The sequence below is a fragment of the Capronia coronata genome (genome assembly GCF_000585585.1).
Source record: "Capronia coronata CBS 617.96 chromosome Unknown acBCG-supercont1.1, whole genome shotgun sequence".
Taxonomy (NCBI): domain Eukaryota; kingdom Fungi; phylum Ascomycota; class Eurotiomycetes; order Chaetothyriales; family Herpotrichiellaceae; genus Capronia; species Capronia coronata.
In genome coordinates, this window is record NW_006912893.1 from 4,229,539 (window position 1) to 4,253,038 (window position 23,500).

Genomic DNA, 23,500 nt, shown 5'->3' on the forward strand with positions numbered 1-23,500 from the left:
TACGCAGTATGATGAACAGCAAGCTCGCGAACATGGAATTGATTCTGATTCTGACTCCCGCATGACCGCTAAATGATTCAAATGTGCAACACCAACAAACAAGATAAGATTGCCGGTAGTTGCGTGCAGATCGGCCAACATGCACCTGACAAGTCCGCGGGTCCCATGCAGGCTCCCATCAATGCTATGTCTCCCGGAAAAAGTCCTCTCGCACAATATGACTTTTGTCGCACATGCTCCGGAAAATGCCATTCGCCTCAAAGAGATTGATAGGGGTGTCGAGTTCGGCAATGCGTCCCTGGTCCATCACACAGATCCGATCGTAATTGATAATGGTCTTCAGTCGGTGCGCAATGCAAAGCACCGTCTTGCCGGCAAATCCAGTCCGCATCGTTCGTTGAATCTTCTCATCCGTCTCGAAATCCACCGATGACGTCGCCTCATCACAGACAATGATCCGCGAGTTGCGAACCAGAGCGCGAGCCAACGCCATCAATTGCCTCTGGCCCAATGAGAAATTCAGTCCTTCCTCCTCCACCGGACTATCCAGCTGGACGCGACCCGTGCCAGGCGAGGCGTTCACATTGGAAGTCGACGTGGCACTAGTTTCGGTGGTCTGAGGTCGAGCATCCTTCTCGGTCGAGTCAGAAGGCGTCTCCTCGCCCACAAGGTAGGCTTTGCGAAGAGCTGCCCATAACTCAAGATCGTCATGTTCATTGAAAGGATCAAGGTTCGATCGGATGGTCCCTCGGAACAAGGTCGGATCCTGAGGAATAATCGCCAACCGCGACCGTAGATCGTAAAGACCGACAGACGCGATGTCAATATCGTCGATCTTGATCTGACCTCCCGACAATTCGGTCAATCGAAAGAGCGCCGACATGATGGAGGACTTGCCAGCTCCCGTGCGCCCCACGATCCCGATTCTCTCGCCGCCAGCAATTTGGAAGTCCAGTCCCTTCAGCACAAGTGGCAATTCTGGTCGATAGCGCAGTTCCACTTTGTTGAACGAGATCGCCCCTTTGTCGGGCCACGAGTCTGGCACCTCTTGGAGCTTCAGAGGTGCTTCCTGTTCCAACTCGGTGCCGTAGTAATGTAGTCGTTCGGTGGCGTTCATGTTGTTTTCAACCTCCGCCAATTGTCGCACTGTAAACTGAATCATCTGCACGATGGCCAAAATATATGACAAGACCAACCCCGCGATGCTAGGATTGACATTGAAACGACCCGTCACAACCAAGATACCTGTTACAAAGACGAGTGTATTGCCGATAGCATCAAGACGGGTCGAAAGCCACCGCTGGTTCGCGAACGTCAAGAAATATGCAGAATCCATGTCGTCGATCGCATCACGCACCCGCGAGACGAAGTACTTTTGCAGCCCATAAGCGCGAATAGATGCCACGCCGCTGATAGATTCCGAAAAGCGGGCAAAAACCGTAGATCGGAGGACAGCCTCGTGCCTTTTGATCTCACGTGCCGACGATCGGTAGTAACTGGCTGCAAATAAGAACAGAACGAACAGCGGACCCAGGGCGACTGCGAAATAATGGAAGTATGCAATGATCAGTGCAAATACTGAAGTGATCATAGCCAGTGTAAGGAAATACATCCTCATGGCATCCGTCAAGCTGGTGTCCATGGAATCGACGTCTTTCGAGAAGCGATTGGTGATGCGGCCCAGAGGCGTCGTGTCGAAGAAGGACATGGGAGCACGTAGAACCCGCGTCATGGCTCTTTGCAGCATGACCCGGCTTGCATTGGTCCCGCTCATCGATAGGATAGTTGAAAACGAGAACAACAACAGGGCTTGGGACAACCCCAGACATGCATACGCTCCGATATATGCTCCTTCTGAGAATCCGAACTTATCACTGACCCACCAGCTCAGCCAAAGACTGGTCACAATGTTCGAGCCTTGGGACAAAATAAGAGACAGGAAAATCAGAGGCCAGAGGAAGGGCGACCCAGATGCTTTGATGTAAGCTCGCCAAACCGTCCAGCTGACAGACTTAACTGCACGTTCCTCCTGCTGCATCAGTGCCGCCGGCTTCGGCTTCTTGATCTTCTTTTGCGGTTTTTCCTCGGCCTCTTCCTCGTCCTCTACTTTGGCCAATGTAATATCCTCTTGTGCTGTGGTGGCCATGAGCTTCTGAAAGTCCACACTTTGTTGCATCAGGTTGTCGAAAGTATCGATTGCTTGTATGCGGCCGTCCTCCATCCAGATGATGCGATCACATCTGGACAGCACATGGAGCTGATGAGTGGCAAGAATCCTGCACTTATCTTTCATGAGACCACATATTGCTTTGTCCATGATGTGCCGACCAACGTGAGCATCGACCGCCGATAGGGGATCGTCCATGAGCACAATGTCGGCATCGAAGTAAATGGCACGAGCGATATTCAATCTTTGTTTCTGACCACCCGACAGAGTGATTCCTCGTTCACCTATTTCGGTTTGATCGCCCGCCGGGAGGATTTCAAGATCGGGTCTCAGAGCGCAAGCATCAATGACATCGCGGTACCATTTAGATTTGTAGGGCTTTCCGAACAAAATGTTCTCCTTTAATGTCGCGTTCTGGATCCAGGCGTACTGTGGACAGAAGGCACGGGAGGAGGCCATCTTCACCTTGCCACTCGTTTTCCGCATATCACCGGCCAATGCGGCCAGCAGAGAAGTCTTGCCCGAACCGACAGATCCGATAACAGCCAATAGTTCGTTTCTGCCCACGGTGAAGTCTATGTCATGTAACTTGAAAGGTTCGGCTTGTGTTGTCTCACTAGAAAAATCGTCCTTCGAATCGGTGGGCCCTTGCTTGTTTCTTTTGGCTGCCTTGTCGGCCTTCTTCTGCGCTTTTTTCATCTGCTTTGCGGCTTTCTTTGCAGCCATTATTTGGCCCTTGGTCTGGAAAGTCCCGGTTCTATCCTTGTCTTGGGTGGCAGTGCGCTCCCACGTGAAGGATGCATGCTGGATTTCAACAGCGTCTTCCATGTGTTCATCCCATATCACCTCGTCCTTTTGCTCCTCACTCAACAGGAAGTCTTGGATGCGATGGAGTGCGGTCCGTGCGTCCGTCACCTGGCCCAAAGCCAGAGGCAACAGGTTGAGCGGCATTCGTAAGGAATTGAAGAGAGCCAAGGAGGAGAACACCCGAGCAGGAGAAAGACCGTGGTCAGTTAGAGAGTAGGTAATGAAGGCAAGCATGGAAGCGAATACTGGCATTGACATGGCGATGGCATTGATCGCATTCCGGATAGACAAAAGGATCTGAACAGCCCGGACCTCTCTTTTTCGAATTTCTTTCAGGCGATTTAGGAAGCTCGTCTCCCAGCCAAAGAACTTGACGAAGCGAACCGAGCCCAAAATTTCCTGCGTCAAGGACACGCGTTGGTCGGTGATTTTATTGATCTTCTTCCTTCGCACAAAGAGAGCTTTGATGGCTATAGTCAAAAGAGGCAGCATGATCACGAGGAGCGCGTATCCTGCCAGGGCACTGTACCCCAGGTTGACGCAAAGCACGATCAGGACAACGATGACTTGGAGAGGGGAAGTCCATATGAGGTGGAAGAAGCCAGATGCCTGGTCCACACGATAAGTGTCAACGCTCATCAAATTCACAATCTTGCCGTTGTTCCACCCTGTGCCATCACCGGCAACACCCACAGCCTTGTCGGGTGTAACCTTCGGACCACCTTTGGGGTGGAGTCGTCTTGATATAGTGCGAGCAAGAAAGGGCCTCTTGTTAGCCTTGTCGCCATGCTTCTCATCTTCTGTCTCGAGAAATCCAGTCGGCGTTGGCTCGTCGTCCGGACCCTTCCCTCCAGCCTTCGCCCTCCCCGAGATCACTAGTGATTTTTCAAATATGGCATTGATGAGTGCTGCCCTCGACTGGCCACCCACTGTCATACCACGGTACAGGAAGTGATTGGTAGACATTGACTGACAGATTTGCATGAATGTGATGCCGATGACAAGACCGACGCCGTGTCCGATGTTCGGAGCCTTACTACCTGTCTTATCCGCGATCCAGGCATCGGTGGCAAATTGAATAAGATAGCGAGTGGTGAATGGTGAGAAGACCTGGAGCATTGACGAGAACAACGAACATGCGCCACCTAGCAAAAACTCTCCTTTAAAGGTGTCGAATAACGCCCAAATGAGAGGATTGCGTTCCCCTCGAGCCACCCGGCGCTTGAAAGCGGGCATCAGGTGGTCCATCATTGTAGCCGAACTTCTGTCGGGATTGACCAGCCAGATATCATTCAACTCTACCGGACGCTTGTAGCCAATACTCATTAACGGGTTCATCCATTGAAAGGTCAAAAGGCTCAGGAATCCGGCATTGTATTCCCTGCTGACAGCCCGCTCCTCTGGGGGCGGAGGAGGAGTCCCGCGCCGCAGCGGATTTATTCTGTAGTGCCACGGTGCCTTCTCCCGTTCCCAGGACTTGGGCTGGCCTGTGGCGGTAGTTGCCTCGGTGGCCGACGTTGCTGTAGACTCAAACTTGCTGAGCCGTGTGCCATCTTCAGTCTTCCTCCTTCCCAATCCCTTCGGCTCCTGGTGCACTTCTAGGTATTGTGTCGGTTCATCTCTCTTGGCCAGTTCCGCCTCCTCGACTCGGTCCTGGCTGATGGCACGATTGAGGTCGTCTGCGTCGGTGTGTTGCGCCATGGGTCCCAGCCTTTGGTGCTATCGAGGGTTCGACGTACAAGGGTGTGCGGTCACGTCGGTCGAGCAGCGCATGGCGAGGAATAAAATAGGCAGGAGGGGCAGATATGTAAATCAATCCATCCCACTGCAGTCGACAAAAATGGGTAAATCGGTGACGGGAAAGACTGCGGCCGGAGACTGGAGGCGACCAGGATTAGGCACAACTCGAACGCCTCCCCCCAGATGTTGTCGTAATGGAAAATGGGACGGACACTTTCGGCAATACGGCATGAGGCGAAGGTGGGTTTCTGCTCAACGCGGGCAACGGATACGACATAGTGTATTTCGGTATTGAGTGGGCACGGGTACTGAGCGTGAATGCAGATGCTGATGAGTTGGATGATGGACTTGAGGGGTTCCTGATTCACACCGTACTCTGTAGAGACCGTAGATAGCTGCAGACAACAGACACAGTGGTCATCAACAAAAGAAGAGACCGCCCTGTTACTTACCTAAGGTACCTGGTAGGTACTTGACCTTGCTGTGACACCCCGATGGTATCACCACGCAACCATTAAGATCGAGACCAAACTGCAGTATGAGATCCTTCTATCGATTATCATTATTGTTATTGAAATATCATCAGCCGTGTCTTAGATTCAGCACAATAGTCGTCGATACAACATCCATACGACTACGTATTTGTCTCTTCTTCAATCTACAACTAAACTGTTCGACACTTTTGACATTTGACGCCAACTTGAACTCTCCCTCCTCCCGTCTGACAGGCCATGTGGCTGGCTGCAGTGCCACTGCAGTGTGCGTCGAACATTTCTTTGTGCATCGCGGATAGTGAAGCGTCGCAGCCTCAACGCCGGATCACTATCCCCACCAGTCGGTCTTGCTTCTAGTTCTCGGTAGATGCCTATAGTACGTTTAGGTACCTACTAGGTACCTATTCTGCCTATGTCTCGTAACCGATGCCTGAATCGGGGCGAGTATTATTAATCAGTCAGACGACGGGCTGTGAGGACACGGACTTCTTTCACGCTTTCGGGCCCGATACACACAGTTTCCCCCGTTGGTGGTGGGAGACTCGCAGGTCATCAACTTCAATTTGGCAGAGGGTTGACCTGGCACAATGCATTGCAATAGTTGGTATATGGATACGGTGCTACTGACGGGCATGACAGCACACATGGGTGGACTGGGCAATTGCTGCTCCAATGCCTCAAGTCTTGTGCCACTCAAACAAACTTGAAGGCGGTCGGGTCAATCCGCTCTCGAACTCGTTCATATCAGACGGTGACCGCCCACTTATCCATCCACTTGCGCAGAACCTTATGTTCGTCGGCTCGGGAGTCTGGCCCATTCAAACAGTACTCGGCCGAGATGTTCGTGTAACGTGTGTGGGAGACGACCGCCCATTGTCGGAAGAAGGCCTTCAACTAAAACCGAGGGCACTGCAGGCCCGGGGTAAGTGAGAGAGCCGGTCCTAACGTGTGCCTGACTCCGCCTTCAGAAGTTGGTGCTGGCAGCAACAGTCTTGAGCAGATCTGCCGTCCTCCTCAATTCATTCACCTGCTCGTCCACTCTCTTCCAACAGTCCGGTCCGATGATAACGCGCAGGATTCCGTTCTCTTTGATCAGGGATCCGGCATCTCCCTCCCCGGTGGCAGCTTCGAACATGATCCGAGCAGCTTTGTCTGGGTCGCCGGGTGCCAGCCCTGGGAGTCTCTGTATGTGGTCGAGTCTTTGACCAACAGGATGAGGGGATGAATAATCCTGCGAAGGGATCATGTACTTCGCCGCGTTCGCATGCCCAAAGCCTGTTCTGAAGGCTCCTGGCTCCGCAATGAGAATCCTGATTCCGAATTGTGCGACTTCGGGACTACAGGCTTGTGAAGCTGCTTCCAGTGCTGCCTTGCTTGCAGCATAAATCCCACAGCCCGGACTTGGACACAGACCTTGTGTACTGGATACATTGAGTATAACACCTGACCGACGTTCTCGCATCCCGGGGAGCACCGCCTTCATCAACCGCAAAGGGCCTAGGAAGTTGGTGCGCATTTGTGCCACAGCCTCCTCATCCGGGGTGTCCTCCAGCGCTCCAAGAACGCAATACCCAGCGTTGTTGACCAAGACATCGATCTGACCGAAGATTGACTCGGCGCCGTGTATCGTTGCGTTGAGCTCTTCTTCAGATTGAGTGACATCAAGTGCCAGCCATTTCCCGCCTTGACCTTCAATCTCAGCAAGCAATTCGGGCGTCCTGGATGGGTTGCGTGACGTTGCTATTACTCTTTGCCCTTGGGAGAGAGCGTACCGTGCCAACGACAGGCCGAGGCCACTGCTGCAGCCGGTAATAAACCAGACTGCTCCGGTGAGCGGAGTTGTTCCCATGTTCAATGTCAAGATTGTGACCTTAGGATCCTCTCCTGGTTCCCGTCAGGTGAGCGTGAAGACTTGAAGATCCCACGCAGCTACTATAGGCCAATATTTCTTCTGCTCACAGAAGATGCTATGTGGTTACCTTTACGGCCTGAATACTCGTGTTTAATGGCTAAGTACTAATAGTATTAGATGCCCGGAGCTATGTCTCGGAGATACTACATGTCCGGCTACAGCTGAGAGTCAGTGTGTAGGTATTGTCTGGAAAGGCGCGAATGGGCTATTTTCATTTATTGAATAAAGCTCCTCGTGGTCCAGACGTCGAAGCGTCCTCCAGTACGGGTTCAGCTTTCGAAGGCCAATGAAACCCGCCCAAGTCCCATTCTTACCAGATTCTCAATCTCGTGGATCATGTCCGGCGAAACTTCGCGTAGCGTTTCTCTTTCTCTATCACCGGATGCAAGAATGGGCAAAAGCAAGGGCAAGAAGAATTGGCAAAGTGTAAGAACTGTGGTGATGGCGGTCTTCAAAATCGCTTCGACCATACCAGGCATGTCAACGTCCGGAGAGGCGTCTCGGTCAGGCTTGTATACCCTCGCATCCTCCCATGTAATCAGTGGCTTCAAGTTGTTCGATGTTCAAGACCAATTATGCCCAATATGGCTCTCACCCGGTCTCCATTGCTCAAGTAGTTGCAAGGTCGTGCAATGGTTGCACTGTTCAGGAGCAAAACGTCTGCGACACGGATCCCAGGTCCAATTTAGGCACACCGACCTCGCTCCTGAAGGGGCTACGCGTGCTGTGTTCTTTTCGCCGAATCATTCTCGAGTTCTCGACACGCCTCTCGCGTGCTCAAGGTATCTCGCCGACATAACAAGATGCCCTTACCACAGAAAGTATGCGCCAGCACCTGTCCTCAAATCGAACAGGACACATATTGTATCTGATCCACTGAATTTCCTCGACATGTAGGAGATTAAGGTGTTCTCCTCTCTCGCACTTGAAGTCGTCGCCAACTTGAAGTTGAACGTAAAGTACTACAGTACCTCTACCTATATCTACCTTATTGCCTACCCCAGCTGTACCTTAGGCAAGTATCGGAAAATGTCTCGGAAGGTGACCGGGCTTGGCACAAAAGCGATTATTTGCCTTTGCTCTGATTGGCCGGGTAGTTGAGAGCATCATCGAACGCCACTGCACTTGTGCCTCTATTCGGGTGCCATCAACCTCTCCAGTCTTCCTGTCCTTCACCATACACTCTCCCCTCCGTCCTGCATCCAACCTTCCCGGGCACTGCTTGTCGACAGCATCTAGTTGTTAGCTCCAGGTTCCCTACAATGGCAGCTCTACGTACAGCATCGCGCTTGGCTGCGCCGACCCGATCCTTCTGGCGACCTTCCTTTGCAGCGAGATCATATGCCACAATCACCGAGAATTCCTCATACGATACCTCAGCTAGTCGACCTCCTGTTTCTCCCTCAAAGACTAGCACAGTCGAGGAACCAAAGCCCGACAAGGATGCAAGAATCAAGACCTTCCACATTTATCGATGGAACCCAGATGAGCCGACGTCGAAGCCTCGGATGCAGACGTACACTCTTGATCTGAATAAGACTGGGCCCATGATGTTGGATGCATTGATCAGGATCAAAAACGAGGTGGACCCAACACTCACTTTCCGTAGAAGCTGCCGTGAAGGCATCTGTGGAAGCTGCGCTATGAACATTGACGGTGTCAACACTTTGGCCTGCCTATGTAAGCTTTGAAGAAATACCCACGTACACAGACGCATTTGACTGACGAAAGGGAACAGGCAGGATTCCGACGAACACTGCCAAGGAGACTCGTATCTATCCGTTGCCGCACACTTATGTCGTCAAGGATTTGGTGCCGGATTTGACCCATTTCTACAAGCAATACAAGTCTATCAAGCCATTTTTGCAGCGAGACACCCCGTCTCCAGATGTGAGTGCCAGTCAAGGCTAACAATGCGGCTACAAGCTGACCAGAATTCAGGGCAAGGAGAACCGGCAATCACCTGCCGAGCGTAAGAAACTGGACGGTCTCTACGAATGCATTCTGTGCGCCTGCTGCTCAACGTCATGCCCGTCATACTGGTGGAACAGTGACCAATACCTCGGCCCTGCCATTCTGCTACAATCCTACCGTTGGCTTGCAGACTCAAGAGACGAACGGAAGGCGGAGCGAAAAGAAGCTCTTGAAAACAGCATGAGCTTGTACAGATGTCATACTATTCTGAACTGCTCCCGAACCTGTCCGAAGGGGCTCAACCCGGCCAAGGCAATTGCGGAGATCAAGAAGAGCATGTCGTTCGCTTGAGTTGTTGGATGGCCTGGGAGGAGCACAGCCGACACTGTTGGCTAGACCGAGAGTTATCAAAGGACGTATTTTGGGCACTGTTATGTGCTGCAGAGATTCCACGCTTGTACACAAGTGTAGTACTTCACGTTTCGTGTTTTGCAATATCCCTCAAGCAGGAAGACGACGGCATGAGCTTTTTCTCTACATCGTACGGAGTCTCCGGTAGTGATTCAATACAAACAATTCTCATGATACATGTTCAATTGGATGCGTGTGATTGGGTGCTCTCTACCCTAAAGATATCTACGTAGTATCTGGGACTCGTGGAGTTGCGGAGGGCTCGTGGGGACGACCATCTCGCACTGCAGTCCACTGGGTCTGCCAATGGACTAGTAATTGACCAATCGACTCGGCCGGATGGACCGGGATCCAATGTTGATTATTGATACGAAGAATGACAAACCGTATGTCGGTACACAACAATCGCGCCATTGCGTCCCGGTATCACGACTCCAACGATCAAGTGTGTCTGAACTCGAGGTTAAGACAAAACAACAATAATGGATGGCTCAGGCCCCATCCTTTCCAGCTTACAGCAATGGCTTGACATCAGAAACCCCCTCCCTGTACGGAAGTCTTACTGCACGCAGCAGATACCTACAACATCGGCTGCGAGACAGCATCGATCTCTCGACGATGTACCCTTCGACTTGACCGATCTTTCAAGTTTGACAGTTGAGAAAGACAGCGCCGCAAGTACCGTCCTTTATCTTGGATATGGCTCCAATCTCAGCGCAGAAACCTTTCGCGGCAAGAGGGATATCAAACCGTTATCGCAGGTCAACGTCGTTGTTCCCTCACTCTCCTTGACGTTCGATCTGCCTGGAATCCCCTACACGGAACCATGCTTCGCCAATGTGCGCTACCGAGATGCTTCGGTTGCAGGGGGTCCTGACGACCACTCCCGATCTCAAGACTATCACAAAGATCGTTGGCCAAAAGGTCTGGTTGGGGTGGTATACGAGGTTACAAAAGAAGACTATGCACACATCATTGCTACAGAAGGAGGCGGCTCTGGCTATCAAGACGTCGTTGTGGATTGTTTTGCCTTGAACGGAGGCCCTACCGAAGACGTACCTTGGAAGCCGTCCGGCCATGCTTTCAAGGCGCATACACTTTTTGCACCTCCAACCATGTCGAGACCCGACCCCTCGTACGCTCAACCCAGTCCCAGATACCTCAAGTTGATCACAGATGGCGCGGTCGAGCATGGACTGCCGCTGGAATACCAGGCATTCCTGCATCAGATCCGTACCTACCACCTGACAACCACACAGCAGAGGCTAGGGTCCTACATCTTCTTGTCGGTGTGGTCGCCTTTCTTTCTTTTTATACTACTCGGAGGCGCTGCAATGTTCCTTAAGCCTAATGGCAGGTATCCGAAATGGTTGAGTACCTTCGTGAGGGCATTGTTCACCGCATGTTGGGCGAGTTATGACAATTTCTTTAAAAACATGTTTGGAGATGGAGAAAGGACCATTGAAGACATCGAGGATCTTGAGTCTGGCGTCGTGATAAATGAGAAGTCGCCATTGTATGGGCAGGCGCAGCGTACGTATGGCGCTGTGGAGGTGATGGAGCGGATAGTTTGAAGGCAGAATCTGGAGTTGAGATTCGGTTTTTCTTTTTGAGTCCTCAAGAGTCGAATGGCCAAGAATGGCCCCTACTTTCTGTGTTCCCATTTCTGTGAGGCGTTTCGAATGGCACTTGCTTGCTGAGAAGGCTGGACCATCGAGGATATAGGAGCTGGTCGCTCAAGGTCTGGCCTTGGCACTCTCACTGCGGTGCCAGCGGCGCTTCAATCTGATGTCAATCACTTGTGATACCAGTGTGAAACTACCTACTTGTTCTTGATCTGACAACGGTCCCCAAGCCGCTGCTGTCTTGAATGCTGACTACATGTCCGTTGCTGCCATGTCCCAGACCCCGGCATCTGAGGAGCGACAGTCTTCGTCGCTGGCCGCCTTCTCGGCTCTCGTGAAATTCCTCCAGCAGAACTTTGCCCAGGACGGAGTTGTAAAGTGAGTCTGCATTCTACAAGCCCGAGTCTGGCACTGACAAACCTGCCCTCACAGCATCCCAGACAAGGTCATCGAGGCGTTGAAAAAGGCCATTCAACCTACCGATACCCTACCTCTCCGAGCTCTTTTGAAGATCCTCGAAGATGGGCGCCCGTCCAACATACTGCGTCTTGCCCCGGCATCTTTCTGTGTCATTGTGTCCGTTGTCTTGCAAATTCCTTTCTCGCCGGCGCAAAACAAGTTGCTTTATCTCTTCATGGTTGGCGCATACTCAGAGCATCTAGGCTCACACTTACCTTTGCAGAACACAATTCGGCAGTACAGAAATGAGGAGGCATTGATCCCTCTCGTCTCACGTATCCAAGCAGAGCGAGTGACAGCAGCCATGATACATGCGCAAAGGAACTATATCACTCAAGAGCTGGTTCCCTGCATTTTACACCACCTGTTGAGTGGCGAAGAAATACAGACACGCTGGAGGGTAAGTACCGCTCCCTTGGGCGTTGCTTTGTCGCTGACGCTGTTGAGCTCGGTCAATTACTCTCGGTCATTCTGTGGGAGAACGACGCACCAGGCATACGCCTCAGGCAGACAAGTGAATGGTATTCCCTTCCTACTTGCTCGCAAACCCCACCTGCTGACTTGACCCAGGAAAGGATTGGCCTCTGTTCTCGAGGGGGAGGAAGACTACGTGACTTGTATTCTGGTCGCTAATATCGTGCGACTTCTCATCGCCAGTGGCATGAATTGTGGTGCCTTCAAGGACGCGTTCAGCAGCCCGACGGTCGGTGAGCACGTGATGAAATTGTGTCAGGTCAACGCGACCGTTTCGACATGGATGGGCCAGGTGATCGACTACTTGAGCGGGAGATATCTCGAGCGAGCGTTTGTCGGGAGGTCTGTCCACGTGTTTATCATATTGTCGAACCGAGACTAAATGTGTCAGGGCCGAGCGAGTGTATCGCGTACAACGCCTTGAGTTTGGTGGCAAGACCTATTACGAGAGTTCTTCGGCCTTCATTGCCACGGTTTCGGATGAGGTCAATCTCTTGATCCCAATTGAGGCAGACAGGCTCACACTGCTATCAACTCCGGTAACACGAGATATAACCGTCACTTCAATAGCATCTGAGTCCGAGTCGTCGCTGTCCACAATTATTGAGGTTGGATATGCCGCCAACATGGGCTACAGGGTTATAAACGGGATGAAGAGCGCGATTGACAATATGACCTTGGTATTCTGCGATGAGGAGTCTACGGAAGCATTCAGACAGAGAGTGGAGCATCAACGAACCAGCATAGACTCATCCGCGGGGTTCACGAGTCGTCACTGGGCGAATGCGAAGACCGAGCCTGAGGTATCTATCAAGCGTTCAATGGCGTTCATAGACATGACTTTCGAGTCCGGAGATGATCGATCAGTCAGTTCTCGAGCAAAGTACGCCACGAGTAACGATGGGGGTACAACCGATACCGAAATTATATCTCCTCTGCAGACAAAGGGGTCAAAGATGGCTGGCTCAACAGAGAAGCGCCCAGTCAAGTCAGTTGCTCGATATGATGACCACACTGGTGTCGGGGCACCCTTGCTCAGGGACACTCAGAGACCACATGGCTTTTTGGAGCGTTTGAGGGCTTCTCAAGAAGATCCAGAAACCCCCCATCCTGCTGCTGCCCCAGTTGCGGCAAAGTCGACCATACGGAAGGCGCCAGGAAAGAAGACAGCACAAAACTCCGTGGAAGGCACGACCCCGAAAGAGTCATTACTTCGGCCCACTGGACTCACCTCTGCTTCCATTCACGATGACCGGCTTCGTGGTTCAGCCAAGTCTGTGTCATCCCGCAATCCAAATGCCATCCATTCAATCTCTACACTACCTGGTCTAGCCAGTGCGCCAACAGCCGAATCGAGATCTAACACTGGGAAGAGACGAAGCGGCGCCTCAGATACCACTGCGAAAGAACAGCCTGGGAAAGCTCCCAAAACTTCTCGCCGTGCGACGCCTCGAGCGGTTTCCACGATGGCTCCCTCGGTTAGCCCCACAGGTGATAAAGAAAGCGTCTCGAAGTCAGTCAAGGTCGCCCTCAAACGAAGAGCACTTAAAGAGCCTACCAATGTCAACATGCCATCACATCAACCACCAGAAGGCACCCAAGCTGTGGATCAGTACAACCTTCCACCCATAGACAAGGATGAGACTGTTTCCAAAAAGAGAGCTAAGACAACTACTGCACGTCCGGCTGATACAAGGACAACTGTCAAGGATAGACCTGGAAAGGGGAAGGCCACGAAGAAAGGAACAGCGACTCCCAAACCCTCAACCGGAAAGACTAAGTCAAAGCCCAATGCTCCAAACCCGCCGGACAAACAGGATCAGGCGAGCGTAGCGTCAACTAGAGCACGACGTGCCGCGAAGACTCCCAAGTATGTTGAGGAGTCCAGCAGCAGCGACGACGAAACTTTGGACGAGCTCTTAGAAGTCACAGCCGAGAAAACGGTTGCTGAGAAGCAACACAACGATGAAGAACATGCCGAAGATTCATATCCACTTGGCAAGGAGGCTCTGGAAACAGCTCTTCAAACTACGCATCTCAGCTTTGAATCAAATCTGAAAGAACTGGTGGACACTGCGCACCTCAACTCTAGAGATCCTTCCGCCGACGCAGCCACTGCTGCCCAAGTTACACCAAAGCATGCATCGAAACGGCTTAGCGAAGGGTCCATTCCGCCTGTGAGCGAGAAGCTGATTCGCAAGACACCAATCGTCCATTTTGGGCCTCAGGGCCCAGGTAATCAAGCCGTGCCTCCAAAACGTACTGTCGAAAAGGTGCCTGAGAGCTACCCACAGGAAGATGACGCCCGTCAAACCCAGGCTCAGGGCATTGATGACGGACCGAGTTCTCCACGAGATGCACTCGGTCTAGGTGACATTGCCGAGCAGAATGTCGACAGCGTTGAGGATGACCCTCAGCTGCCTCCTGTTGTACACGAGGACGAATCCATGGCCGGAGACGATGCGTTACCTTCTTCAGACTCCAGGGTATCTAGCCCGGCAGAAATGGGTCAGCCCCAAGCTTCGGAGTACATTGGCTCTGAGGAGGACGAGGAAAATGTCGAACAACTGCCGCCTCCACAAGAGTCCGATGATGAAGGACCGCAGGCTCCGTTCCTTGACGACGAGCCGTTGAAGGATGACAGCAATACCAGAACGACCAAAGAATCCGAGAAACCTACCCGACGATCCATCGGCATCAGCGCTATCTTGGATGAAGGATATCCCGACGTTGAGAAAGTCATTAATACTCACAAGATCCGATCAAGTCTTCGTCCGGACATGGAGCGCTCCATGAATTCTATCGAACCTCATTCCATAAGGCGCGAGCATCCAATGAGCATCATAGTCGACAGTCCTCCCAAGGCATCCGTCCGCAAGCTTGCAGAGTCATCAACGACTTCAAAAGATACGGCAACACTGGTGGCTCGAGACCTTCAAGCCTCGCTTTCTTCTCGAGAAGCGGACCAGATGTGGCCCCCTCCACCTCTCAAGGGGCCATCCCGCTCGACGGACGGCCCTCGGCCTCCCGTCACCAGGAACATAATCCGGTTGGAGGACAAGCCGCATGCTGGTATTGAGAGGGCCGTTGCCGCAATGCCAAAGCCAGCAGTGCGGGCACCCACTCGAATCAAGAGCACTGTCCTTGTGCGCAAGGAAGGAAGACATGCCGAAGTTGACCTCCCTCCGGCAACACCTCTCTCATTCTGCACCCGCTTGGACCTGGAGGCGCCCATGCCTGTTAACGATGGACCGGAAGCCGACGATTTCACATTAGCCAAGGGCAGGGGAAGAGAAGCTCGAGCTGCAGATGGGAGCATTACTCTCATTGACGACGAGTCTTTCTCTGGGGAGCGGTCAGCATTGTGGGCCGGGAAGGGAGGGAGACCACAGTCTGAATCGGCAGACGACATGTCTTCTGTCGCATCACCCCTACGACGGCAAAGAATTCCCACTGGCAAGAATGAGCGGATGGCGCAGAAGATGAACGTCCGAGATACACAACGCGGCCTCCTGGATGCGGTCCTGCAAATAACCAATGTAAGGCTCGCGTGTTTCGGTCGAACACAGATTGCTTACTTGTCATCAGGATGTTTTGTTTCGCTTTGGGGAGGAAGAAGATGCTGTGAGAGGCAAAGTTGCGGAACTCTACCGGGGTGGGGACACTATCATTCAGACTTTGACGGATAGCTGGAACGAGCGGTTGGCACACGAGCATCGGACCTTGAGTCAAGGGCTCACTGCAGACAGAGACATGATTGCGAAAGCCGTACAGCTTGTACGGGGGCAGGACTTGGGCTCGTGGAGAGAGATCATTTCTCAGCCCGGTGTGGCTGTCAGGGCGGGAGAAAAGAGAAAAGCATTGATGGGGCAGATCAAGAGACTGGAGAACCACCAAAAGTCCGTATAGAAGATTACAGAAGTCCTCAGGACAGCAGACGATTGAATGAGGTGCATAAAGTCTGTTACGGCGTTGTACAGCGGACGAGATGGAGCTAAGCAGAAGAGAGGAAAATTCTTTTGATCTTGCCGCCGCCAGTTTCATCCTTGCACTTCTCTTTCCAGGTGACCATACCAGACATTCCAAACGGTTCTCAGAAATGCTTCCCGGTAGCTGCCTGGGCCAGACAGGAATCGGGCAAGTCGATCTTGACCACCGAGTGGTCGCCCTTGGAGTCGACGAGGACGGCGTGATTCTTCTCGATCAACGACCATTCTTGGACTTTGTACGTGGTTGGTTCACTGGCGATGATGACATGCTTGCCGTGCTCGGAGGCGTCCTTGGTGGCGTTGGGGTTTGCGGCGCCCGAGGGCAAGTCGGGATACTTTTGGTTGAGGGTGACGCCGGCTGTTGCGGACCAGTACAGTGAGGGCGGTTGCTCGATGGCATGGTTCCGCAAGCGCACGGCGACCATCTGGTCGCCATCGGTGCAGCAGACATTGAGCGAACAGGCCTGCACGTTCTCCGGGCCCAGGACCTTCTGCTGCAAGTCGATGACGGCGCGGAAGGCGGCGACCAGGGCATGGCACATTTCTTCGGGCGAGTACTGTCGCTCCCAACTGTCAGACCCTCCGCCCACACTTTTGGTGAGATAGGTCATGTACAGGGCGGCGAGGTGCTCGGAGTCGGTGGTGCCCTGGATGTTCTCGTAGGCCGACTTCTCGATCAGATCGAGCATGGGCCGGCGGACGTCGGCGAAGTGGGCGATCAAGCCGTTGTGCATGATGGTGTGGCGGCCAAACACGAACGGGTGGTTGTTGATGGTGGCGACGGAGGTGCCGGTGGCGGCGCGGATGTGGGCGAAAATGGCGGTCGTCGCCGTGTTGGCGCAGATGCTGTGGAAGTTGGCGTCGTTGTTGGGCGGCTGGCTGTGTTTGTAGACGACGGGCCTGGTGCCGGTGATGGGCTTGACAAAGGCCCCGCGCGTCGGCGTGTACCATGTCATGCCGAAGCCGTCGACGTTGAACAGCCGGTTGCGGAGGGTGATTTCTTGACTGCTGGTCTCTTCGCCGGGGACGTGGGAGAAGAGTTTGGGCAGGTAGTGGTCATGCACTTGCTTTGCGAGACCATGTTCCTGAGAGGAGATGAGAGAGTGGGTTAGTATGAGTACAGCATAAGTATAGACAGGTTGATGAGGTTGAGTAAGGTATGTCAGTCACATAGGGATATAAGTGACTACTCAGTGGTGGTGGTAGTGTTGTGGTAGGAGATGCAGTCGACTTACCGGTGTAATGAGGACGTCTTCCAGAAGACATTCCTCGTCCGGAGACAGATATGCGAACCAACGACACATCCTTGCAACAATGGTGTTGGCGTCTTATCTTCTTTATATTCTCTGGGGCCAGAGATCAGGAATGGTGAAAGGCAAGGAAGAGAATATGAGGCGAACGGGACGGTCTCCGAGTATGTACCTAGCTGCCTAAGGTGAATAAATGATATTCTTGAGTCTCTTTTTCATACATGCAATCAGTTGCTTTATTCTTGTTCTTGTATCATAGTAGTAGTAGTAGCAGTAGTAGTAGTTGAGGGTGAGGGATATGAAAACCCAGCTGGTCGGTGAGACCCTGTGTTTCTGATCGGTTGGTTGCGGTTGGTTGTCACTTCAGACAGCTTACGTATCCAGGAGGATATACCACTGTGACCACATACGTATGTAGATATTATGTAGATAGGTACGTACTTATGATCCCTTTGGAAGTGGATACACGGTGGATGGTTGGATGATAGAGTCTAGATGATGGATTGATGGATACACGATGATGGCAGCGATGGAGACGAAGATGGTGAAGAATCAATTACGTCGACGGCATTAAAGGCGCCACTTTTTCCAATCCGCAATTCTTTTTCTTTTCTGTCACTTCTCCACGACGTACGTTTACTTTAGTCTACGTCTACGGCTACGATTTCCCCTGTCGCAGAGTAGGTAGGGCCAGGGTCACTGATATACTTAAAGACTGAGCATAGATAGAGAGCAATGGGTCAAGACTCAAGACATTGTAGTGTACATACGACATTGGCTCTGTCTTGTCAGAAGAAAGGTAGTTCTCATGACCATATCCAGGGTTAACCAACCACTACAGTGATTCTTTATGGACCGGTATTTGCGACCAAGAGAAACTGGCCTGGCAGTTCATGTGTGTAATATTCGGCCAGTCGAGGCCGTGTATCTCGGGTGAGCAGCTTGGTCCACGCTGTCGTGTTCTAGTTGAGCATCGGTCAACACCCCATCTTCCTCTTCCTCTTCCTCGTCTAGCCAAGTATAGTCGTTGATCTGCCTCCTTGAACCGTCACTTGCAATTTCCACTCTACTCAACAACAGAGCCTGGCGCAGGTTTCCTCCCGGTGTTTGACGGGCCACCATACTGACATGAGCGTACCGACGCGCTTCTGGCGGCAGGGCAGCAGTAGACACTGGCGATTTCGTCGAGGAAAAGAGGTGATGGTCGTCGCCCTCCTCGACCGCAATGAGCTTCGCAATCACACGGTCAGGCGCGACGAATGCCCATAACGGCACTTGCTCTGGCGCCTGACGCATCAGACGCAGCGCTTCTCGTCTCAGCACCGGGTCTCGGCATTTGGTGGCGCAGAAGTACAATGGCTGGATGACTCCCCGATCCAGACCGGAGAGGAGCTGGACCCGGGTGGATTGGGGGCCGCCATCTCGCATATAAACGGTGGCGTGCTCGACAATGGCGGCAAAGTGGTCCATATAGTCGTCGAAGGCGGTCTGGAGAGAACTGACGCACGCCGCTAGATACGTGTAGCAGACTGCCCAGTACATCAGGAGGTAAGAATACATCCAGTCGATCTCGCTGTCGCTGTCGGCGGACGTCCAGCTGCGTGTGGCAGTGAGAGACGCTTTCCATTGTATCAGTTCATCTAACAGCGTCTGGCGCTGGGACAGGAACAGCATCTTCTCTGGGTGGTCGTCTGCGATGTGAGGAACCAGTTCGGCAATCCTGATCAATTCCTTCGACCGGTGCATCAGACTGTTGAACCGGACCCTGGCCTCATTGAGCAGTGCACATCTGGACGAGATTGCCTCGGGTATCTCGCCGACTTCATTGTTGGACGCGATGGCATGGATATTGGCAACACGCTGGAAGGCCGGTAGAGGGTGTCCCAAGGTGGACATCAGAACGGCCTTCCTCAACACAAACGGCGCAACCACCTGATGGGCGACTTGCTCGGCGGGATTACATGAGTAGTGACCTGGACTGGTGCGAACGGACCTTAGATTGGCGGTCAAGATCCTGCAGCACCGTTCTATGAGGTCGGTGCCGGTCTTGACGTTTCGTTGCTGGAATTCCACAGAGGCGAATAGAATATATGTCAGCACCATAAACGAGTCGTCAAGCACTTGGTCCCGTCGACAAGCCAGCCGTCGGACGTTCGCGATGGCTCGGCTGTAGAATCTCAGGGCCTGTCGATGCGCTCGGTTGGTGACGACCGGCAGACCCGACGAGTCGGAAACCGTCGTAAGCGACCGATAGGGCACATGTTCGAGTAGAGAGCTGATGGACACGATCGTGTCCCAGACAAAGTCGTACGTCTGGGCCAGTCGAGGTACCAGGTCTTCCCAGAACGCGCCATCGACGGCGCCGGCAAACATGGGTGCGCCGCGACATGTGAAGTAGTGGAACGCCCGACGTTCATCGCCACTGTGTCGCGGCGCAAGCAGAGATACCTCTCTCGGCGGAGGGTGTGGAGTGCCTGGGGTCGACGACAACGAGGACGACCGTCTCATGAACCCGGGTTCTTGATCACCACTGCCACGGTTCTCATGCACGAACTGGATCTGGCGCACCACCGGCCCTTCGCACTTGCGGCCAGACTCGGTGCATTTCCGACAGTAGGGAATTGTTTCGTCGCATTTGACTCTTCGGATTCTAGGCCACCGTGTGTGTAAGCAGATATGCTTGGGTATGGTCAACCGTTCTGAGAGTGCTTCGTGCTTACTTGCAGGTCAGGCAGCCGTTGGTAGACTTCTCGTGCCGAGCACGTCGCGGCATGTCCCTCACGCCGTGAATAAGTAGCGGCGCGTCAGCGGCCTCAAGAGCCTCGCTCAAACATCCGCGTAGGCTTGGTTGAAGGCACTTGGACTGTGAGCCGAAATAGGGGTGGCGTGGACTGCCGGATCAAGTTCGGTCGTCGGTGGTTTTTGCAGGATAAGTCAAGACATCGAATGCCACGTTCAGGTGTGTATAGACAGGATATAGGAGGAAGTCCTGGTACGTCAAATGGAGACGGTGAGGTTTGACTTCGCCTAGTCGTGCTAGGTCCCTAAGGGGCAGGGGTTTCTGACATCTCGCAAGGCTGAGGGGTTCATCAGGCTTGGACCACTCAGGGGCCCCGAGACTGACGAGGCTGACCGGGCTGTGTTTAGCTGGATCGCACTCTGACACATACGGCCTTTCTTGACGCAGAGAGTAGCCATGGATCTGATTCAAGCCATGAAGCTATTTCTTACCGCTACCGTCTACGAACACTCTACTCGAATAACCAAACAGCCGGGCAGACAGCTCCTTGCAGTTAGGTTAGAGCTGGCTCAGATGCTGGACTCGCTCAATTCAATTCCGCTCAGCACAAAGGCTAGGCCATCGACGGTCATTACTGTTTCTGATACAGACTGCCAATAAACAAGGCACCACAGTCATTCCTCTCCACCTCCTTCGACGCTGGGGTTATCTGTCCCGTGGCCGCCTTGACGATAGATTCGGCAATATACTCGGGCGGCTCGATCTTCCCTTCCCTGGCCCAGGTATTGAACCTCTCCCTCTCCTCGGGCCGCATGACATGGTCATACTCGCCATTGAAGATCTTGTCGACCATCGGCGACTTGGTGACCAGTGGCAGCACGCCATAGACCTCGAGGCCCGGCTCCTCGTGCGCCAGCAAGTGAATGAAGCGCGTCAGGGCCGCCTTGGAAGTGCAGTACCCGGTCCAGCCACGGTAGAGGACATCGTAGTCCACTCCGCTGGTAACGATGATGACCGTCGGTTTCCGCGCCCCCTCCCCCCAGGCCGACAAGTGTGGGAGCGAGCGTTGGACCAGGTCGAAGACCGAGAAGAAGTTGATGTCGAAGATCTTCCTCATCTCGCCCAGGGGCACCTCCCGGATGCTCTGCACGGGGAGCATGGTGCCGACGCTGCTGATCAGGTGCGTCATGGTGCCGTAGTTGGATATGGTCGCCTTGACGGCCTTTGCCACGATTTCGGTCTACATTCCTGTCAGACAGACATGGACTTGTGCTATTCCAGCATCACTGCAGTGGAGACGAGACGTACATCACAGGCATCTCCGTACACGGTGTTCAGGCACGACGGGCCATATTTTTGTTCCAGTGCCGTCAGCTCCGGCGTGGGAAACAGTGTCAGCACCTGGACGCGGGTGCCGCTGTGTTTCTCCAGGAGTTGGCCGAGCACGTTGAGACCGATGCCGCTCCCGGCGCCTGTGAGGAGGACGGTAGGGTATGCTTTGGGGGAAGACATGTCTGCAGGTGCTACTCTCTTGGCTGCTGAAACAGAGAAACACAACTTCTTTCCGGGATTTGAGGGGCACGACCTACCTGTTTCCTTCAAAACAGGGATCCCGTCCGAATACTTATAGGACATGTATCAGATGGGCGGGCGGGTCGACAACAATCAGGCGCCTAACACCGTCGCGGCACGGTCTTGAGCGCGATCCAATCTGTGGAGACTGCCACAGCACCACGATAGATATCAAGCATGGCGACTTCGATGAGTAGTCAGGCTTGTCTTCTCCGGGACAATATGTCGATTTCAGCCTGCTTGAGGTGTAGGTGAGCGCCTGAGTTCATCCTCGCGACGCCGCAATCACCCTTCCGGTTCTGGCAAAAGCGAAGTCGAAAGAAAGGATTGCTTCAACAGGAACACTGCTTTGGTGTGCTGACTGTATAGTGCTGACACTGGACAGACTATACCATGGCCTGAATTCCGCAACTTCTCTACGGCTTCAGATCAGGAGACTGCAAGGTGCAAGGCTGAGATTAGCAGACTCACACCAAGGACTCCCCTTCAGTCTTGTAAGGGGGTTGGATATCAGTTATATCAGGACCCCGCCCCCACCATTGTCGATTGGAGTGGAGCATGACTGTGTTTCAATCCGAATCCGAATCCGAACACACGATTCCAAGAAGTCCGATGGACAGCATAGCGGCAGGCCTGTACGCCCTAATCGATGCTCTCGGTAGGTTCTCCATGACAACCCTGATCGGCAATCGTCTCACAGTGTGTGGAAGAGGCCGTGAGAGAGGTGCGTCGCGATAAGGTCCTACTTACTAGTATAGGGGCCTAGGGCCCGGTCACGCTCGACGGACAACCCTCCGTTGTGGATGCCTTTTGTGTGGCTCGACACTTCCAACATCTCCCTGTATCAACCAACATATATATATGGTATATTCCTCAGAAACTATACTCGACGATCTTGTCAGTCTTGTCAGATCTGTCTCCTCTACCAATAAATACACGTTGACGCCCTCAAAAGTCAATACCTACAAGATGTCCAAGCGAGCAGTCTTGACAGACAAGGCCCCCAGGCCTCTCGGCGTCTTCAACCAGGCCATTGTCGCCAACGGCTTTGTCTTCTGCTCCGGCCAAACGGCCCAGGACCCGGCCACCAGGACATTAATCCCGGGCGACATCCAGGCCCACACGGTGAGTAGTCCCCGTCCTCGTTCCCCCGCCCAGGCCACTTCGGTTGAGCACACACTCTCTTGGTATAATCGTCCCTTCGACTGATCATCATCGTCATGGCCCCTTTTAGCATCAATGCATCCGCAATATGAGCGCAGTGCTCGAAGCCGCCGGCTCTAGTCTGGACCAGGTCCTCGAGGTCAACGTCTTTTTGGCCGACATGAAGGACTTTGCCAAAATGAACGAGATCTATGTCCAATACTGGGGAGACGTCAAGCCCGCGAGAACGTGAGTGCCGTGCCCCTGTCTGGCAAGAAACAAAGTGGCCTCGTCATGCTGACTATGATCCAGATGCGTGGCTGTCAAGACTCTGCCGGGAAACACGGACGTCGAGATGAAATGCATTGGTCTTGTCCGAGGGGCATCGTCCAAGCTATGATGCTCTTTTGACGATGAGACGAGGACAATAAGAAAGACCAGGTTCCCTCACCAGTATACCGGGTCTGAAGTGTGTCTTTTGTGCGCTGAGCAGGGAGGGGCTCCTAAGTGAAGCCCTCAAGAGAGGCTGTCGGCTCACATTCAAAATAGGCCTTGAGGCGCGGGTGGTCAAGCAATCTACCATCCCTGATCATGCTCGCTTCAGCGTGTGTACGAGATGCTTTTCGGCCGTGAAACAGTCATGTCTCGAGCGCTGGATCTGGGTGAAAACAGTTCAATGGGTTCATTGTATACCACTGGGACCAAGACGGTGGCCCATACTACAAGGACATGTCAATCAACAGTCTTGTGCTCCCATTAAAATACAATCCTCAAGATGCTAAAGTAGCCGTGCAAACAGCTGG

The 23,500-nt window shown here is 53.1% G+C and overlaps 8 protein-coding genes across 8 annotated transcripts; 3 read left to right on the forward strand and 5 right to left on the reverse strand.

The window, feature by feature from the left end:
• Positions 1-184: 184 nt before the first annotated feature.
• A1O1_01505 (uncharacterized protein) lies at positions 185-4,675 on the reverse strand (the record flags this gene model as incomplete). The annotated part of the gene is made up of 1 exon (XM_007722418.1): positions 185-4,675. The coding sequence occupies one exon, from the start codon at positions 4,673-4,675 to the stop codon at positions 185-187; it is 4,491 nt and encodes a 1,496-aa protein (XP_007720608.1).
• A 1,497-nt stretch (positions 4,676-6,172) lies between these two features.
• On the reverse strand, positions 6,173-7,057 carry A1O1_01506 (uncharacterized protein; the record flags this gene model as incomplete). Its single annotated transcript, XM_007722419.1, has 1 exon — positions 6,173-7,057. One exon carries the CDS (start codon positions 7,055-7,057, stop codon positions 6,173-6,175), a length of 885 nt encoding a protein of 294 aa, XP_007720609.1.
• Positions 7,058-8,382: 1,325 nt separating this feature from the next.
• Positions 8,383-9,385, forward strand: A1O1_01507 (succinate dehydrogenase [ubiquinone] iron-sulfur subunit, mitochondrial; the record flags this gene model as incomplete). The annotated part of the gene is made up of 3 exons (XM_007722420.1): positions 8,383-8,800; positions 8,859-9,010; positions 9,062-9,385. The coding sequence occupies 3 exons, from the start codon at positions 8,383-8,385 to the stop codon at positions 9,383-9,385; spliced, it is 894 nt and encodes a 297-aa protein (XP_007720610.1).
• A 542-nt stretch (positions 9,386-9,927) lies between these two features.
• On the forward strand, positions 9,928-11,019 carry A1O1_01508 (uncharacterized protein; the record flags this gene model as incomplete). Its single annotated transcript, XM_007722421.1, has 1 exon — positions 9,928-11,019. The coding sequence occupies one exon, from the start codon at positions 9,928-9,930 to the stop codon at positions 11,017-11,019; it is 1,092 nt and encodes a 363-aa protein (XP_007720611.1).
• A 5,077-nt stretch (positions 11,020-16,096) lies between these two features.
• On the reverse strand, positions 16,097-17,296 carry A1O1_01509 (uncharacterized protein; the record flags this gene model as incomplete). The annotated part of the gene is made up of 2 exons (XM_007722422.1): positions 16,097-17,077; positions 17,228-17,296. 2 exons carry the CDS (start codon positions 17,294-17,296, stop codon positions 16,097-16,099), a joined length of 1,050 nt encoding a protein of 349 aa, XP_007720612.1.
• An 837-nt stretch (positions 17,297-18,133) lies between these two features.
• A1O1_01510 (uncharacterized protein) lies at positions 18,134-20,015 on the reverse strand (the record flags this gene model as incomplete). Its single annotated transcript, XM_007722423.1, has 2 exons — positions 18,134-19,892; positions 19,963-20,015. The coding sequence occupies 2 exons, from the start codon at positions 20,013-20,015 to the stop codon at positions 18,134-18,136; spliced, it is 1,812 nt and encodes a 603-aa protein (XP_007720613.1).
• Positions 20,016-20,613: 598 nt separating this feature from the next.
• On the reverse strand, positions 20,614-21,494 carry A1O1_01511 (uncharacterized protein; the record flags this gene model as incomplete). Its single annotated transcript, XM_007722424.1, has 2 exons — positions 20,614-21,222; positions 21,291-21,494. The coding sequence occupies 2 exons, from the start codon at positions 21,492-21,494 to the stop codon at positions 20,614-20,616; spliced, it is 813 nt and encodes a 270-aa protein (XP_007720614.1).
• A 1,029-nt stretch (positions 21,495-22,523) lies between these two features.
• Positions 22,524-23,097, forward strand: A1O1_01512 (endoribonuclease L-PSP; the record flags this gene model as incomplete). Its single annotated transcript, XM_007722425.1, has 3 exons — positions 22,524-22,679; positions 22,789-22,946; positions 23,010-23,097. 3 exons carry the CDS (start codon positions 22,524-22,526, stop codon positions 23,095-23,097), a joined length of 402 nt encoding a protein of 133 aa, XP_007720615.1.
• Positions 23,098-23,500: the final 403 nt, after the last annotated feature.